At 34.0% G+C, this 18,450-nt stretch overlaps 3 protein-coding genes, 1 non-coding gene and 1 pseudogene across 4 annotated transcripts; 2 read left to right on the forward strand and 3 right to left on the reverse strand.

Moving 5' to 3' along the window:
* Positions 1-5,071: 5,071 nt before the first annotated feature.
* LOC143552390 (ubiquitin-conjugating enzyme E2 29-like) lies at positions 5,072-6,258 on the reverse strand. The gene is made up of 3 exons (XM_077042628.1): positions 6,039-6,258; positions 5,389-5,493; positions 5,072-5,280 (listed from the first exon to the last, which is right to left on the reverse strand). Exons 1-3 carry the CDS (start codon positions 6,234-6,236, stop codon positions 5,137-5,139), a joined length of 447 nt encoding a protein of 148 aa, XP_076898743.1. The 5' UTR covers positions 6,237-6,258; the 3' UTR covers positions 5,072-5,136.
* A 715-nt stretch (positions 6,259-6,973) lies between these two features.
* Positions 6,974-9,487, reverse strand: LOC143552391 (rac-like GTP-binding protein ARAC1). Its single transcript, XM_077042629.1, has 7 exons — positions 9,345-9,487; positions 7,994-8,081; positions 7,777-7,886; positions 7,646-7,709; positions 7,482-7,546; positions 7,336-7,401; positions 6,974-7,247 (listed from the first exon to the last, which is right to left on the reverse strand). The coding sequence occupies exons 1-7, from the start codon at positions 9,441-9,443 to the stop codon at positions 7,146-7,148; spliced, it is 594 nt and encodes a 197-aa protein (XP_076898744.1). The 5' UTR covers positions 9,444-9,487; the 3' UTR covers positions 6,974-7,145.
* Positions 9,488-11,348: 1,861 nt separating this feature from the next.
* On the forward strand, positions 11,349-12,875 carry LOC143552392 (pentatricopeptide repeat-containing protein At3g18970 pseudogene; annotated as a pseudogene).
* Positions 12,876-13,329: 454 nt separating this feature from the next.
* Positions 13,330-15,735, reverse strand: LOC143552393 (uncharacterized). Its single transcript, XM_077042630.1, has 3 exons — positions 15,666-15,735; positions 13,722-13,835; positions 13,330-13,582 (listed from the first exon to the last, which is right to left on the reverse strand). Exons 1-3 carry the CDS (start codon positions 15,681-15,683, stop codon positions 13,454-13,456), a joined length of 261 nt encoding a protein of 86 aa, XP_076898745.1. The 5' UTR covers positions 15,684-15,735; the 3' UTR covers positions 13,330-13,453.
* A 2,470-nt stretch (positions 15,736-18,205) lies between these two features.
* On the forward strand, positions 18,206-18,279 carry TRNAI-AAU (transfer RNA isoleucine (anticodon AAU)). Its single transcript has one exon. It is a non-coding gene; the product is annotated as a tRNA-Ile (tRNA).
* Positions 18,280-18,450: the final 171 nt, after the last annotated feature.

Below are 18,450 nucleotides of genomic sequence, written 5' to 3' on the forward strand. Positions count from 1 at the left end.
TTATAGTTCAATAAATTTCTTTTTCTTTAAGTAAAATAATTCTGTGTAAAATAGATACAAGCATTTGAAGTAAGAAAATTAGAAAAAGAAAAAATCAAAAGCATCCTCATATAACCACCAACAAATTAAATTCTTCATGTAGAAACAAATATTAATAACAAGCCCCTTAAAAATATAATAATGTGTTACAGTAGTATTATTATTATTCATTATAAGTTCAACAACATATCAACGTTATAGTTATGTGGTCTGTATGTCATTATATTTGTTGTCTCGTGGCCATAATATCAACCAATGATAGTGACTAAGCATTGAATGAAAATTATTTTTGTTATGTAAAGGGTCCATACGGAGTAATTATTTAAAAAAGAAAAAAAAAACAAAAACAACAAACACGAGTGCAAGCTTGGCAATAATTACAAAAAATTGGCAGGAGACGTGTTAACTAACTTTATAAGCAAATAGTGACTTCACATATGTTGTCGCTTTTGATGTCCAAATCAAAAAAGTAATTTTATGTGTTTCATGTATTTTGTGTAAGAATAAATATTAAATATATATTTATTTATATGTGACCGTTATAATCATTTATATAATATTAGATTAAAAAATATTAATTATACCTTATTATATATTAGTTTGTTAATTATTGATGGGTCATATTATCTTTAATTAACTAATAAAGGGTTTCCCATTGGGTATATATAAAGAGAGATAAAAATTAATATCATAATCTAATAAAAAACACACGTATAATTTTGTGTGTCTCCTCTCTTCTAAACCAGGTTTCTTTCAAGAACCTTAACACCATCCTTAACTATATATCCTAAAGAGGAACTCGATCAAGATGACAAACATGTCGACTACAGCATACTCTGTAGCTGTTACTATTCTTCATGTTGTAACAGATTCATAAGCTTAATATTTATTATATTTGCTATTACTTTCATGAATAACTTATCAACATTTTGCAGATTTATATTGGGTTTGTTAATGTAAAAAGAGCCCTTAAACTAGAAAATGTTTGAAACCACTAGAAGTAGATACATGTAACTGGAATAATGGGTAACATATTTGAATCTTAATTACGCACAAAATCAAATAATCATGCAACTTATATAATAATTACGCAACCTATGTTTGTAACTACGTACATATATAATTACACGACTTATACAGACAATTGTGCAACTTATATGATAATTAGGGTAAGAAAAGCAAATGCTCGGATTGTCTGATTGCAGCTGCTGAAGCCACTATTTGACTCGATACTGTTTCATCAATTTATCATAACTGAAAATCAACTCGTATAAATCAATCAAATTTATTGAATAAGTAATATTATAATATAAATTATCACATTATCATTTTCATAAATTAATTTAAATTAGTAAATTAATTTAAATTAGTATGTCTGCCATGTAAGATTTGATCATGTTATCACAAAGATAAGAAATCAAAGTTTTTTGTCACTGTCAATCCGAAAATAGAGAAAAAAAACGAGAAACTCATCGATTCATCTAGTACTAGTATTTAAATATATAATTTATTTATCAATTTACTAGATTGAAACTTTATCACGTTCAAAAATAGATAGACTCAATGTCGCATTCAAAGATTTATGATACATGTATCAGGTGTACTTAATGTGTCCGAGTCTGTCCTACGGATGTTTTAGAAATGATCCCTTTGGACGGATGTAAAGCCCAACAAATATATTCTGCTCCAAGAATAGAGGATTGTGTCGGTTGTAAGAGATGTGAATCCGCTTGCCCAACAGATTCTTGAGTGTTCGAGTTTATTTATGGCATGAAACAATCTACAGCATGGGTATAGCTTATTAACACGTTACAGAACCCCCTACTTGAGTCCATTTTTATTTACCGCAAAAACTTGTGCTAAAAAATAATCTATTTTTGAGCACAAGTTTTTCTAGTCCAAGTGTGTCTTGTCTTTACCACGAACAAATTTTCTTGGTAAACAATAATTGTAGTTTTATCAATATTTGCACGTTCCTTAATTTTCTTTCTTTCCCATAAAGAAAACAGGGTAATTGAGTGGTATACTATATGTATATATGCATGTTAAAACTTCTTCTAACAACTGATGCATTTTGTTATCATTTCCATCTGGACAATCCATTAATCCAACAAGTAGAGGATTATAAATGGATCAATTTTTTTTTATTTCCGTTGGAAATTAGGAATAGATGGGTTGTCTATAGGACCCGTTTTATTAACAGTATTTATCACTACTTTAGCTACTTTAGCAGTCTGGCCTATTACTCGGGAATCTCAATTATTCCATTTCTTGATGTTAGCAATGTATTGTGGTCAAATAGAATCATTTTCTTCCCGGAGCCTTTTACTTTTCTTCATCATGTGGGAATTAGAATTAATTCTAGTTTATCTACTTCTATCCATGTGGGGAAGAAAGAAACGTCTCTATTCAGCCGCAGAATTTATTTTGTGCATGACGGGGGGGTTCTATTTTTCTCTTAATTGGAGTTTTGGGTATCGATTTATGTGGTTCTAATGAACCAACATTACATTTTGAAACATCAGTTAATCAGTCGTATTCTGTAGCTTTGTAAATAATATTATATATTGGATTTTTTATTGCTTTTGCTGTCAAATTGCCGATTCTACCCCTGCATACATGTTTACCAAATACCCACAGAGAGGTGCATTACAGTACTTGCATGCTTCTAGCCGGAATTTTATTAAAATGGGAGCGTATGGATTGATTCAGATTAATATAGAATTATTACCACACGCTCATTCTATATTTTCTCCTTGGTTGATGATAGTAGGCACAGTACAAATAATCTATGCAGTTTCAACATCTCCTGACCAACGCAATTTAAAAATAAAAATACATATATAGCCTATTCCTCCGTATCTCATATGGGTTTCATACTTATAAGAATTGCTTCGATAACCAATACGGGACTAAATGGAGCTATTTTAAAAATAATCTCACATGGCTTTATTGGTGTTACACTTTTTTTCTTGGTAGGGACGAGTTATGATAGAATACGTCTTGCTTATCTCGACGAAATGGGCGGAGTAGCTATCCCCATGCCAAAAATATTTACGATGTTCAGTAGCTTTTTCCACTGCTTCCCTTGCATTACCGAGGATGAGTGGTTTTGTTGTAGAAGCGATAGTCTTTTTAGGAATAATTACCAGCCAAAAATATCTTTTAATGCCCAAAATTGCCATCACTTTTGTAATGGCAATTGGAATGATATTAACTCCTATTTATTTATTATTTATGTCACGTCAAATCTTCTATGGATACAAGTTATTTACTACTCCAAACTCTTATGTTTTTTATTTTGGGCCGCGTGAGTTATTTGTTTCCATCTCCATTTTTCTACCTATAATAGGCATTGGTATGTACCCCGATTTTGTTTTTTCACTATCAGTTGACAAGGTTGAAGGTATTCTATCTAAATATTTTGATAGATAGTTTTATTAAATAAAAACACTCCTTTTTACGAGTTGGTTGGCTAATGAAAAAGAAGTATAATTTTTATTCTCTTAAATTTTAAATAAAGTAAAAACAAAATATGAATTTCAATTTTGACCCAATATACTTAGTCTATGTGAGAACCGTGTGAATCACTACACTACTTGATTCACATGGTTCTCGCCGGTTGAGACGAGATTTTTTATATACACCGTATTGCATTTTATTTGTATTCGTAATAACTTTTCTTTAATTTCTCTAGAGGTTAACGTAAATGAACCATGACTCTCGGCTTTCTTATAATTTGGATGTGCTTTCTTATAATTTCTATTTTGGGGGTTATTCGAATTATAAGAAAGCACATCCAAATTATAAGAAAGCCTAGAGTTACCACAACTGCGGAATTTGCTCCTTGCAAATTGTTATTTGTTCGAGTATGCAAATAAATTGTGAATACGATCCAAGTAATAAAGGCCCAAGTTTCCGTTGGATCCCAACTCCAATACAATCCCCGTGCTTCATTAGCCCATACTGCTCCTAAAAGAATACCTATGGTTAAAAAGACAAATCCTAGGCTAATAACTCGATAACTCCAATAATCCAATTGCTTAAGAAATTGGGCCTTGTAATAATTGTTATCAGAAAAAAAAAGTTTTTTTTCAAAATATTACTTCTTTCATTCTTGTATTGGATTTCACCAAATGAAAATGATCATTTAATTTTAATAAATTATTACTTTTAGAACTATAAAAAAGATTTCTAAATATAATTACTAGAAGTCTATTAATGATCCACAAAGAAGAGCCGCTTAGCTCAATATCATCATACTTACGTGCATTATTAACCACTCCAATTGTAGAGCATGTACTAATATTGTGGTTTGTATATTTCATTTAAAAGGCTCGAAGTAGCAAAGCCTTGGGTAAAAATAGTATTTGAGGCATTTATTGTGGTTAAATCATTTTTTTTTTATTTTGAAATAAGACTCTATATGAATAAGAGAGAAACTCCATGAAAGAAAAATTAACGATTCATATAAATCACTTAGGAGGAAATGGCCTGAATAAATCCAACAGGTGATTAATAATCCTGTTAGGCGTAAAAAAAAGTAGCTATCATCCCCTTTTTAATGAATCATATGGTTTTATTATTCCATTGCCAAATAAGGTTATCAAATGAAGTGTAATTACAATTGATACAATAGAAAAGAAGGCATATTGGATCCCCTATATTAATTAAGAAAAAGAAATGAAAACATTTTTTTTTATAGAATCTATTAGATATCTTTTACAAGACGGCATGCCGTCACGCGGACGGATAAAAGTTACTCTATAAGATGGAAGACAGAAAAAGGCTCAAATTGTGACTGTATAACGTTGAACTTAGTTAACTGATTTTCTTTTAAGTTTTCTTTTTGTTTTGAAACATCATTGGTATATTATCTGATTTTTTAACAAGCATTGGGCAAACAGATGGAAAACAATCAGAACAGGTTATTCAAAATTAAAATCAAACACCAACTTCACCATCAAAACCATTCATTACACCAGCATCCTGCATGCAATTTTTTTCATTATAACTCTTTTCCATGTTGTGTGGCTCTTCAAACTTCATACAAGAACTTGTTATTGGTTACATTATATAAATCCGCGTTATCATTTTTCAATACATGGCATACTTTTGAGTCGAACTCCGAGCCATGGCTTCGTACTTGACCTTGTCCATCTTGTACATATGCGCGATTTCTGGGACCAATGGGTCATCTGGATTCGGATCAGTCAGCAATGAACATATTGACAACAATACCTGGTTGAACCACAAACCAAATTATTATCATTAGCTAAGCCAGTGGCATGCAACACCATTGCAAACCCTATTAAAAAAAAAAAAAAAAAAAAAAAAAAAAAAAAAAACCTTGGATATGGTGAGAGCAGGACTCCATTGATCCTTGAGGATATCCAGACAAATGTTTCCATTGTTGTTTATATTTGGATGAAACACTTTGGTCTTAAAAGCAACCTACAAGAATTATCAAAAGCCCTTATTAAAATCACTGTTAAAATTAGAATTTATAGGGGCATACATCTACAAAACATCAATATGAGATCCTAGAAGATGTTTGATCAAGAGCTGAAGATTTTCTACGTATTTGGTCGATTTGTAACATCCGTTTTTTTCTTTTAACTTACCTAGAAAAGATCTACCTATACATGCTGCATTTGAGATATAAATTGTGAGAAACAAAAGAAACAATGACGAATTTGATTAAATACTTAACTTATTCTTTCTAAATGGTTATTGGACGGTAAATAACCTTTCGTGGTCATGTTTACATCAAAAACCGCATATTATCTTTTAGGTTTACGATTACAAAAACATAGTATCATTATCTATGTGACGTTAAAGAGAGATTCGAGCACAAAAAAGAACCCTCCCAGGTGGAAACGATATCATGGGTTCGCCACAGGTCGTATAGATTGTAAGTTAACTAATTAGTAATTACTTTTATTAAGCGCCAAGAAGAGTTAATTAAGCCAGCCTGATGAAGAGCATAGACTACGTACCTTGGGGGGTTTGAAAGGATAGTCCGGAGGGAAGTGAATCATAACTTGAAAAACACCACCAGCATACGGACTATCATTTGGACCGATAATCGTTGCTTGCCAATGGAACATATCTTGAGCCACAGGACCAGCACTACATGAGGCTGGAGGGTCTCTTTGCAAGTCTTTAAGCTCTTTCAAAATCCTCCTAGAAGCCATTTTAATGTTAATGAATGAATACAATTACAAATGTTTTGGTGTATCTAGTAATGGGTTGTGAGATGGATTTATACATAGTTGGAGAGAGAGTGTGTGGAGAAGGTATAGATTCTAGATAAATTTTGAGTGAAGAACAGCATGATCAACTAGATTCTTTCTCATCACCTCCATACATTAGTTTCACATCATACCATAAAAGGAATATTGCATTTTAAACCATTGTATTTGGTCTGTCACATTGAGCATAAGAAATTATATATTATGAATAGCAATTTGTTAATCGAGGGTGCATGACATTTGAGGTGAAGGTATCCCAATATTACCTTCACCTCAAATGTCATATACCGCCAATAACAAATTCTTTCGTAAAATTAGTTTTAATCTCTGAAAATTATACAATCTATTCATATCAGTCGGGACCAATCACCAAACACATAGAATTACACATGCATATGCATGTATGCAACTTAATCGAGTAGCCCCACCACGTCGTTAATGGCAACGGGCCAAATTTTCCTCCATTAATGGAGCATATTCTCCACTTACACAAAAGAAAAACACAAAATCAACTTCATATTCCTTCAAATTGATAGACAAAGTGGGAATGTATGATGTCAAACATTCCCCACTAATTCAACATCAAAAATGTTGAAAATGATAATATCTAACCAAACCATGTTAGTTGATAACAACTCAGCAAGCATCATTTTGGTCAAAAACATCATACAATTATACAAATCAATGAATATAAATCCAACACGAATTTCTTAACCTAACTGGATCTCGAATCAAAAGTAATACATTAAAAGAAACAAAAAATCAAAATCTGACAAGGCATCAAAGGACGATGGAGGCACACGATAAGCCAACTGATGCTTCACATAGACGATCACTGCTTTCTTCTTCTGATCATAATATAGAGCAAGCCTTTTGACCCGCTTTCTTCTTTTTCTTCGACTTTGGAGGAGCAAGAACAACTTTAATTGCAGCATCAAAAACTCCCTTCACATTCTGATAAACAGTAATAATAACATGTGTCAAACTAAAGTATTCATAACCTTCGTTTTATGAAGAATTTGTATAATATTATTATGCATGCCTCTTGTGTTTTGGAAGAGCATTCAATGTATTCAGGCGCTCCAATTGTCTTCTTCAACTCCTCGCCCTATAATAAATTCAAATATATGTATTTTTGCAATAAGGAAAATTACTTATAGTTAAAAGATTCTCGGTGATAATATTAACCTGAGCGGTAGTTATGGGAGTTGCACCAGGATGGTCAACAAAGAACTGCTTATCATCCCGAAGATCTAATAATCCAAAAGTTTCAAACATATGTTTGGTAACTATACATTTATGAAGCAAAACTCAATGCATAATATTGTCATAATTCATTATTATTAACTCACCCAGTTTGGTCCCAACAAGGACAATTGGCACACCAGGTGCATAATGTGTCAACTCTGGAATCCACTGTAATATACAAATAAATCTGTTTAGTATATCACATTATTACATCTGTCGAAAGTAAGATATTTACCTTCTTGGAAACATTTTCATAGCTGGCCTTGCTAATAAGGGAAAATGCTAAAATGAAAACATCAGCACCGCGGTAACTTAATGGTCTTAATCTGTTGTAATCTTCCTGTCCTGTAATCATTAGTTCAATTTCACACCATGATTATATTGGTTAAATTAATCTAAATAAATAAATAAATAAAAACCAGTAATTGTTTAGATAAGATTTCGTAAAATACCAGCAGTATCCCACAAGCCTAGATTGACAGTGGCACCATTGACAACCACATTGGCACTGAAATTATCAAACACAGTTGGCACGTAATCCTGTTTCCAACACAAAAAGGAATGTAATTACAATGTGTAGGGATATTATCCATCAGAATCAAATGACACACTTAACATTAAACAAGGCTAGCAATGTGCAAACTAATTAAAGCAAAAATCGCCCTAAATGGATTAAAAATTGCATAATGGCAATATATTTTCACCATTTAAGATGATCCATTGTCTTAATCAAGTAAAGAGCAGTTTCCTAAACAATTCTATATCCTCATTTTCTCCACTGGTGTGATAATGCAACAATCCATAAATGTAGGTACAAGTTAACGGTGTGCATTGCTCGATTTTGGGCTCAAACCAAACCAAAAACTGAAAATTCGCTTTTTAAGTTTTTGTAAACCATTCAATTTCGGTTTTCGGTTAAGGTCTGGTTCAGTTTCGATTTTATCACTTGGACTTGAATTCTTTGGGCTGAACATGAAAATTGGCCAAAAACAATGACTTCGGACCAAAAACCTTGGATCTAAATCATTATCTAAATTCGCGGGGCCAAATTTTCCTCATTAATGGAGCATATTCTCCACTCGCACAAAAGAAAAACACAAAATCAACTTCATATTATGTAATATAGCTATGTGCATTGCTCGATTTTGGGCTCAAACCAAACCAAAAACTGAAAATTCGCTTTTTGAGTTTTTGTAAACCGTTCAATTTCGGTATGAGGTTAAGGTCCGGTTCAGTTTTGATTTTATCACTTGGACTTGAATTGTTTGGGCTGAACATGAAAATTGGCCAAAAACAATGAATTCGGACCAAAAACCTTGGATCTAAATCATCTATATTCGCGCGGGCCAAATTTTTCTCATTAATGGACCATATTCTCCACTCGCACAAAAGAAAAACACAAAATCAACTTCATATTATGTAATATAGGTACGTGCATTGCTTGATTTCGGGCTCAAACCAAACCAAAAACTGAAAACTTGCTTTTTGAGTTTTTGTAAGCCGTTCAATTTCGGTTCATGTCCGGTTCAGTTTCGATTTTATCACTTGGACTTGAATTCTTTGGGTTGAACATGAAAATTGGCCAAAAATAATGAATTGGGACTAAATCATTATGTAATAAACAATAATTAACTGATTCTTATAAATTCATATTTTTCTGTTAACACTATTAATTTAAAAATGAAACTTAATAATATGACTTGAATTAAATGAATGCAGTCTATATAACCAATTGCAGAAATGCCCAAAAATAATTTAAAAAAAAAAACAAAATGAGCAGGAATTGAATAGAATGATAATTACCGTGGGGAAGGTGTTGCTGGTGTAGGAAATCAAGAGACAGGTCTTTCCGACCGCGCCGTCGCCTACGGTCACGCACTTTATAAACCTCGAAGCGCTCATATTTCAGATCTTCTTCTATTCTATTCTATTCAGAAGACCTGATCACCAACTAATCTAATGCACACAAATTGGTTATTATTAGTTGTTGTTTTGCTTCTTATTCTATCTTCAAATTTTCCAATTCCTCTTTGAAGTAAAACTAAATCAACCGGACGGAATTATTATGATTATTATTATTATTCAAATTAGTTTTGCATAGGAAAACAAACAAACAAACCAACCCTGGAGGAAATGTAATAGTAATAACATTTGTTTGTTGATTGATACAAAACATAATGAGAAATTTGTGGATCGATGGATCGATGAACGTGTTGAGAGGTTACCTTATTTTAGCCGGTAAAGCCGTTGAACCGGTAGCTGGGTGGTGGAGATCAACTCACTCCTTTTTTTCTCCTGCAAAGGTTGTGGCGTGTCGTGACAACTAAGATTGGTGGATGATTGGTTCAATCTTGTTTTAGTAAAATACATACATGCGTGGACCCTACCTAATTGACAAAACACAAATTAAAATTATAATATAACATGATAATTTATTTACTAAAAGAATTAAGGAAAATTATAGAAAGACGATCATGGTGTACTTGCCTTTTATATAACTCCACTTGCTTGAGATAATTTAAATAGATAAGCGTCACTCTCGTTAGGTGTTGTTTGTTTTTCCAAATGTAAAATGTCTGTAATATACGGATCATATCTGTAGATTAAGAACACATCTGCAGTTGACAAGAAAAAGACTTTTTTTTAATGTCTGTTGATTACTAAAATAAACTGGTGGTGATGTGCGAGCTATGGTAGTGGGTGATGGTGCTGCTGCTAGATGATGATAGTGGTAATGATGGGTGGTGGTGGATGGTGGCGGTAGAAGGCGGTGTTGGTTGATGGTGGTGGTGGTGGTAGAAGGCGGTGGGTGGTAGACGGTAGGTGGGTGGTGAGGGTGGACGGTGGTGGTGGCGAACGGTGGATGGTGGTGGTGGACGGTGGTGATGGCGAATGGTGGGTGGGTGGTGGATGGTGGTGGACGGTGGTGATGGGTGGTGGTGTTGGCAAGCGATGGGTGGGTGGTGGTGGTGGAAAGTTGATGTTGGTAGGGTGTGATATTTTAACCCTCTACAAACCTTAAAAGATCTCAGAAGTGGATGGGCTAAGTCTGCACCAAGAAGAGCTTGTGTAGATGTTTTTTAATGAAACGTATTTGAGAAAACAAACAGTCTGCAGATGACAATGTCTGAGCATAGTCTGTGAGCCGCAGACAAAAGAGCCTACGCAGACCTTTTTCAAAATAAAACAAACACCTAAGTAACTTTTATTTAAAGATGTTTTCTGTTTTACCCTTTGCTTTTTAAGTACGATATGTATATGTTGATATGCAAGTTTAAAAAACTCGTGGTCAAAGTTTAAAAATATCAAGGTTTGGTTGAAAAACCATAATCACGTTAGCCGATTGGATTGCATGATTAACCAATTGCAATTTTATTGATCAAGAAGAGATAGAAGCTCGGTTGATTCACCAATTCAGTCGTTGATTTGCACTCTAGTAACGAGGGACACTTATGTTTCTCATTGTTCTTTTGTCGGCTATTGGTTCCCTAACTTCTCAATCCTAATTTTCTTCATCTTTTACATTGTTTGCTCGCTACTTCCCGGACATATGTATATCATCATTAACTTATTAAAGTCAAATGTATATAACTATGTATAATAAATAAGTATCTGATTGCATCACATATTACATATCTATGAATCCAAAATTACTTCTTTCGGTTCTCTTATTTCATCCAGTGTTGTAAAAGTCCCGACTACATACAAATTAATCCCCCCGATGAATCGCTGGCCGCCGCTCCACCGACATGTAGCTAACTAATTATCATATGAATTCCAATAGAGCAGAAGATTTGGCAATTGTCATTGATGCATACGCTCAGAACCCTTTCACTGTTACACCATTACAAACCATCATTACCCACAAACCACCTCACACAGCTTCACTCTCAACTAATCTCCACCGGTCTAACACATTCACCATCCATTCTTGCCCGATTAACCGAACGTTACTGCGCATCATCACACCCATACGCCCACCTCATCACCACCCACTTTTACAATCACAATAACAAACCCAACCCGTATCTCTTCAACGTTTTAATCAGATGCACCAAACCAGCTGACTCCATCCTTGTTTTCGCCAATTGGGTATCGAAACAAACCGTAAAATTCGACGACTTTACTTACATTTTTGCCCTTGGAGCATGTGCTCGATGTGCCAAAGCGTTATGGGAAGGGCTGCAGATACACTGCCGAGTGATCAAACATGGGTGTGTGTCAAATGTCATGTTGCAAACTACTTTGATTCATTTTTACGTTACAAGCGATGCGTGTCGGTTTGCACGCAAGGTGTTCGATGAAATGCCTGTGAGAACGAGAACGGCTCCTACTTGGAATTCGTTGATCGCGGGGTATTGTGCACGGAAAGAGCGTGCCAGAGACGGGTTGTTGTTGTTTGTTGACATGTTGACTGGTGATTATGGAGTGAAGGTGAATGATACCACATTTGTTTGTGTTTTGTCAGCTGTTGCACGGCTCGGTTTTCTTGAAACGGGTGTTGGCGTCCACGCGTATATCGAGAAAACGATAGGTGGCGTTGAGAGTGATGTTTATGTAGGTACTGGTCTTGTTGACATGTATGCAAAATGTGGGTGTTTGGATTCGGGTTTGGACTTGTTTATGAGAATGAGGCACAAGAATGTGCACACGTGGACAGCCATGGTTTCGGGTTTGGCTGTTAATGGGAAAGGAAAACAGGCGTTAAAGCTTTTCAATGACATGATTGATTCGGGTATTTCACCTAATTCAGTTACCTTTACGAGTTTGTTATTGGCGTGTTCACAAGCAGGGCTTGTAAAAGAAGGTCTTTCTTTGTTTAAAATCATGAAAACAAAGTTTTGTATTGCGCCGCTTTCACATCATTATGGCTGCGTTGTTGACCTTCTTGCACGTGCGGGGCATTTAGAGGATGCGTTTGAGTTCATTGTTAGTGAAAAGGTTGAAAGTGATGAGGTTTTGTGGAGGAGTTTGTTACATGCTTGTAGATTGCATAATGATATTGTGATGGGTGAGAAAGTGGCAAAGATTTTGATCTCGATGAAACCGGAATTTGATGTTGAAGGGTGTGATAGAAGTGAAGATTATGTTGCTTTGTCTAATATGTCTGCTTCTGCTGGAAGGTGGGATGAAGTGGCTAAAGTGAGAGAGATGATTGCTGATAAAGGAATTGAGAGTGATCCTGCTGTTAGTACTGTTTTCACTTAGTTTGCACTTGTGTTCTATGTAAATCATGTGAACCTTCGAGGCACGTAAGGGTCTGAATCCTCTCTAGTAGTGGTCTCAGAATTGAATCATGTTTTCACTGGTTTCTTATTGCAAACTCTCGAAAGCCACTTGCACAGTGACAACACAAGCCGCAAATTAACTGATATGAGTTTTCTAGTAACGGTTTCTCATGGTTAGAAACACGAAAAAGAGAGAGATCATGTGACTTGGAAGTGTTCATTAGGCAACTTTATTACAGTTATTTTGTGTTGATTTTGAAGTTTCAATTTTCAGTCTTTGGGTTTATGTTCAGTTCAATATGATTGCTTTGTAATGTAAATCAATCATTTATAGATTATATGATGATAATCTGATTCATTTATTGAAATGCATGTTTGATATGGTTGTTTGACAGAGAGTCAAAATGAGTCTTAAGACAAAAGGGTCATTTATTTAGATCCGATTGAGACGGCTCAGTCAAAAGAGTTTTCTGGTACGGTAAATTGTTATGGGTTGGAGTGTGTTGTTCTACATATTTTTACCGTTAAGTTTTTTAAACTAACATGTAAACTATGATCACAAAATAACATTATTACAGTAATATAAATCTTTTTACAGACTGATTTAAAAGGCTTTATCCATCAACAAACTCGATTTAGAAAACCAACAATCATTATACACAATCTTGATTAAAACTAATCAGTTTAGGCACGAAAACTGTCGGCTTTATCGAGTCTTGCGGTACCAGAGCTTGATGTTTCCCCCATTGCATCTGGAGATGCGGCCACTTGTGTTGTCTCTCTCTTTAATGTAGTTGGCATCCCTGATATCTCCTGAACAATGTTTCATTAACCATTATATCAAAATACCCAAAGAACCTATAAACATTCTCACTAAAGACAACAAAGTTTTGATCAGCCTTACAAAACATTTTAAAGAGAAGCGAGTAAGAACGCCATTAATCTAAAGTACCTTCATTAAATGCAATCTCATGTCACAAGGGCGAGCTTGAAATCCAATACATGCCATTGCAAAATTTGAATATTGAGACATGACATCTGCAGCACTTTGCTTTTTCTGATCAGCCTGCAATCAATGTTTATGTTTATAATACAACAACGAAAAGAAAATATATAAAATAAAATCAGCACAGTTACCATCAAGTGTAATAACTTCCTAATGAGCATGAAAGGAATAAAAAAGACAGATAAAGAGGTAACCGTTCACAAAGCTAAAAATCCAAATTGATTTGGTTTTGGATATCGCAATGATTCAAGTTTTTAAACAGTTCTACTTCCGGGGTTAATCGGGGTAGGCATCGCAAATTGTATTTCCAATTATCCAATAAAATAAACAAAAGCTATAATAAAACATTTACGATAATCTAACTAATGCCAAAAGTTCAAAAATAGTCAAGATTCAAATGTAATTCCAAAACTTAAATAACATAATGTATAAATGCCATGCCTTTGACCTCTTCTAGATCTAAGTTTCAATAGCACTCATTGCGTTTCTTTTGCTCGGCTTTTAGCTTCTCATATTCCCGAAGCGCTCGCCTAGGAACTAGAAGCGCATTTACTGAACCTTGCCTGAAAAATGGGCCTAGGCGCAAGAAGCGAGGGCTTTTAATAACTATGATCCAAACATGAGTTCATCATTCCAACAGAAATTGTTTGGTACTAACAATAAGTTTATAATATGAAAGACCTAAAAGCAGGAAAAAAAACCTAACAGTAACCAAAAATGAAAAAAACAAACCAATGTTCATAGAATCTGCTTAGATGTATATTTTAAACTTTGACACATAACTTGTGCACATTAGCATACTATACTTTACATTTGGCCACCTAAGCCAATAAGCATGCCTACTTTAAGTTATATTTCACAACTTTGTTCGGACTTATGGTATTGCTAGTTTATCACCAAGGTTTACTGACTTTATTCCATATAAGGGTATTACTATTTCCTTACTTGCCTGAATCATATTCAAGTTTATAATAATCTCTATTGTAACCATAGTTATTAAAAGCGTCCCCCACTGCGCCTAGGCGCTATTTTTAGGCGAGGCAATCATTTAGCGACTCTAAATAGAATAGGCGCACTTCTAGGGGCAATTTCCGGGTTTTTTTTTTGTATTTTTAAATTTTTATGAGTTTTTTTTTTATTATTACTAACTGAGCCGTAAGAATTACCTAAAAAGGGGAATTTACTTAATTTAATTCTATCTTTCTATATAATCATCGACTATTCTAGATGATGAACACTTATTGAACTTTGTTATTGTTTAACAATAATTTGCTTTGGTGAATTCCCATTTTATGATTTATGTTTCCTGTTATATGATTGAAACTTTAAAACTAAATTTTAAAGGTGGACTTTTAGGCTAGGTTGCAGAGCATAATTAGTAATCCAGTTTAACCTAAAATGTGTAGAAAATGACTTCAGTCGGTCGGTGACTGCGTAATTTATGCATGCTATGGTGCTTTTAAACTTTAGTTTGCTTTCGGTATTGGATAAGTTTTGGTGTTGGAACTATGTTATTCAAGTTTTTGAATATATAAATAAAATTTTAACTTCTTTTCATTGTGTGCTTTTTTTTCTCGGGCCTCGCTTTTTTTGCGCCTAGGCCTCAGGCAAGTCCTATGCGCCTTGAGTGCGCCTAGCGCATGTGATAACTATGATTGTAACTGAATTAATCATCACAGATATAAGTGTAAGTGTATACCACTTGAATTTCCATCCTCAAACGTCCAATCTGATTAAGCACACACACTAGAATATATACTTGATATATGCCCTAATTAATTATTATAATCTAATCAATAATCAAGCCACTAATTGAGAAGGAAACAGATACATAGAGGCCTACAAATTCATTTAAAGACGAAGCAGGTGAAATCTAGGGTTTATTCGTACCTCGTAATCGTCGTTCATGATCGAAAACCTTAGCAAATCGATCACCTCGTCGTCGTCTATCGAATGAATGATTTTGAAGAGGAGCGGGCTGTTTGGGATTATTATTATTATTATTATTATTATTATGGGTCAGGTTATAACAGAAAGTATTAGAAAAGACAAGAATTAATGTGAACATAAACTAAAGTAAAGGGCATAAAAGGAATAACATATTTATTGACTTTCTCTCTTCACATGCAAGGCATATGTCAAATTTCTCCATCATTTTTAAACGTCCATAACCTTTTTTACGACGTTTTTATTGAAAAACAAATTCACCATAATAACGAGTGTCTTTTTATCTTTTATATGAGTACCATATTGTTTTATAAAAATTAAAAAATTAGTGGATTTTTTACAAATTGTGTTTTACCAAAATTGTGTTATACAGTACTAGTTTTCATTGTGTTTTTTTTTCATTGTGTATTTTCCATTGTGTTTTTTATATTGTGTCATATAATTGTGTTTTTTTCTATTGTGTTTTTTTATATTGTGTTTTTCATTGTGTTTTTTCAGCGGGCGTTTTCCGATAACTTTTTTTCGGCGACTTTTCGGTGAATTTTTCAGCGATTTTTCCGGCGAAATTTCTCGGGGATTGTTTTCCGGTGACTTTCCGACGACCTTTCCGGTGGAATTTTCCGGCGAATTTTCCATAGACTTTTCCGGCGAGGTGGTGGCGGTGGGTGACGGTGGGCGGTGGAGTGGTGATGGTTGTAGGAGATGAGTGAAGATGTAAGTGGGTTAGGGCTGTCAATTTATGACACGGACATGTTAACACGACACGACACGGGTTTTAACAGGTTTGGGTTTGAGCTTAATAGGTTTCGTGTTTTAAACAGGTCAACCTGTTTAAGATATGTTTAAATTCGTGTCTTAGCAAGTTAAAGACCTGTTAACCTGTTAGTAACCTGCGTATATTTTTAATTTATAATATATATATATATATATATATATATATATATATATATATATATATTTCTAAAGTCCTAAACCTAAAGTCATATTTACATACAACATTTCACTCATGCCCGTCAAAACCGGATATTACATTTTTAATGGATGTTATGATTTTCTTCTATAGTTTTTTGTTTCAAGTATGTTATAGATTTGTGGTTTTTCGCTTCAAGTATGTTATTAATTTATGGTTTTTTGTTTCAAATATGTCATGGATTATGTATTAATTAAGATTTTTATGCTCATTTTAAAAATTTTTGTTTCATTACACATGCATTATTCATTGTGTCTTTAAACAAGTCCATTAACAGGTCTTACAGGTTAACCTGTTACTAAACAGGTTCGTGTTCGTGTTTGGAAAAAATGACACGATTAGTTATCGTGTTGTGTTCGTGTTTAGTATCACAGGTCATCGTGTTTTATCATGTCGTGTCTTATCGTGTCGTGTCCGACATGTTATGACAGCCCTAAAGTGGGTTTTATGTAAGTGGGTTTTTGAAATTAATTTAAGTGGGTTTTGAGATTAAAGTAAGTGGATTTTGATTTTAAAGTTTAAGACTAAAATACACTCATTCCTAGCGTTCTTAGAAAAATCAAACTTCTTATTTGAATCTAGCTCTTATTATTTATAGTCGTAAAACCATTGGCATTTTGCGATAAGTGCCCACCCAAAACGGTCCCTATAACTGGCCATCAAAATATCGTGACTTAATAATAAGCAATCCTAAACACTTATTTTCTTTTTACCATTTGCAAAGAATTATTATTATTTAAAATATAATTTTTTTATTACAGGTGGAGTTATATTATTATGTACTTATTTAAATAATAAAACATTATATTTATTTCTTTATATTTTGAGGAGAGACCATGTGTCATTTTTATTTTGTGTTTTCCCATATTTCAGCAATACTAATAGAGCCATCAACTACCATCACCCGAGTGTTCGACGGGGTTTTAGTCGACGTCTTGTTGACACTCCCGAGGACAAATCCAGTAGGAGTTAAGGGTTGACTATTGGTTTACATAGAGTTGATAGACATTCAAATATCGAAAAAAAGTGACCTAACTCGGCTAGAAAATGTTTACAGAAAGTTGATAGTCATCCATGCATGAAAAATTAACCCGGGGTGGGCCTTTGGACACTCCAACTTTGTCCAGACTACAAAGACTAGAAGAGGCCAAAACATTCGGGTATTTGGTAAGTCTGTTGTAACGTCCATGCGTTTTAATCAAATTTGTTTAAACCTTAGTTATTGACTAAAAATGACAAGAAAATTCTTCCCAGCCCAACCACCCCCACCTCCACCATTAACCATCATCAACAACGACTCTAAAATTAGAAAACCAGTGGAATTGAATACGTGTCGTTAAAAAATCAAGATTCACTTATACGTACCACTTGTTCCATTTAAAATTCAGTGAGATCAACCAGTTGATTATTTGAGATGAAGACTTTGATCTTGCATCTAGCTCTAAAAGTAATCCTAATGGAGAATCTTAACATCCTTCAAATTTGATATGATCAGATTGCACTGTAACATCAAGGCCTATTAGCTCAGTTGGTTAGAGCGTCGTGCTAATAACGCGAAGGTCGCAGGTTCGAGACCTGCATGGGCCAGTTTTGTATTTATTTTTGTTGATCTCAATCAGATACTCGATTATAAAATCATGTCTCATATCAGTCTCATGTTTTCGATCTTTACAAGGCTAGTAATACAGACTTGAGAAACACTTGAAAGATAGACCGGGGTTATGTGTAATCAACGGATATAGAAAATGGTTTCACAAT

The sequence above is a fragment of the Bidens hawaiensis genome, unplaced genomic scaffold (genome assembly GCF_021521415.1).
Source record: "Bidens hawaiensis isolate Kalapana, Puna unplaced genomic scaffold, B.hawaiensis_p1.1 tig00016868_1, whole genome shotgun sequence".
Classification (NCBI taxonomy): domain Eukaryota; kingdom Viridiplantae; phylum Streptophyta; class Magnoliopsida; order Asterales; family Asteraceae; genus Bidens; species Bidens hawaiensis.

Coding starts and splice junctions, on each gene's coding strand:
- LOC143552390 (XM_077042628.1), bottom strand. CDS start 6,236: ATGGCTTCTAGGAGGATTTTGAAAGAGCTTAAAGACTTGCAAAGAGAC. Junction 5,494..6,038: donor ATCCTTTCAAACCCCCCAAG/GTACGTAGTCTA, acceptor TAATTCTTGTAG/GTTGCTTTTAAGACCAAAGT. Junction 5,281..5,388: donor CTGCTCTCACCATATCCAAG/GTTTTTTTTTTT, acceptor TGGTTCAACCAG/GTATTGTTGTCAATATGTTC.
- LOC143552391 (XM_077042629.1), bottom strand. CDS start 9,443: ATGAGCGCTTCGAGGTTTATAAAGTGCGTGACCGTAGGCGACGGCGCG. Junction 8,082..9,344: donor CCAGCAACACCTTCCCCACG/GTAATTATCATT, acceptor TGTTGGAAACAG/GATTACGTGCCAACTGTGTT. Junction 7,402..7,481: donor CTCCCATAACTACCGCTCAG/GTTAATATTATC, acceptor AATTTATTATAG/GGCGAGGAGTTGAAGAAGAC.
- LOC143552393 (XM_077042630.1), bottom strand. Junction 13,583..13,721: donor TGAGATTGCATTTAATGAAG/GTACTTTAGATT, acceptor AACATTGTTCAG/GAGATATCAGGGATGCCAAC.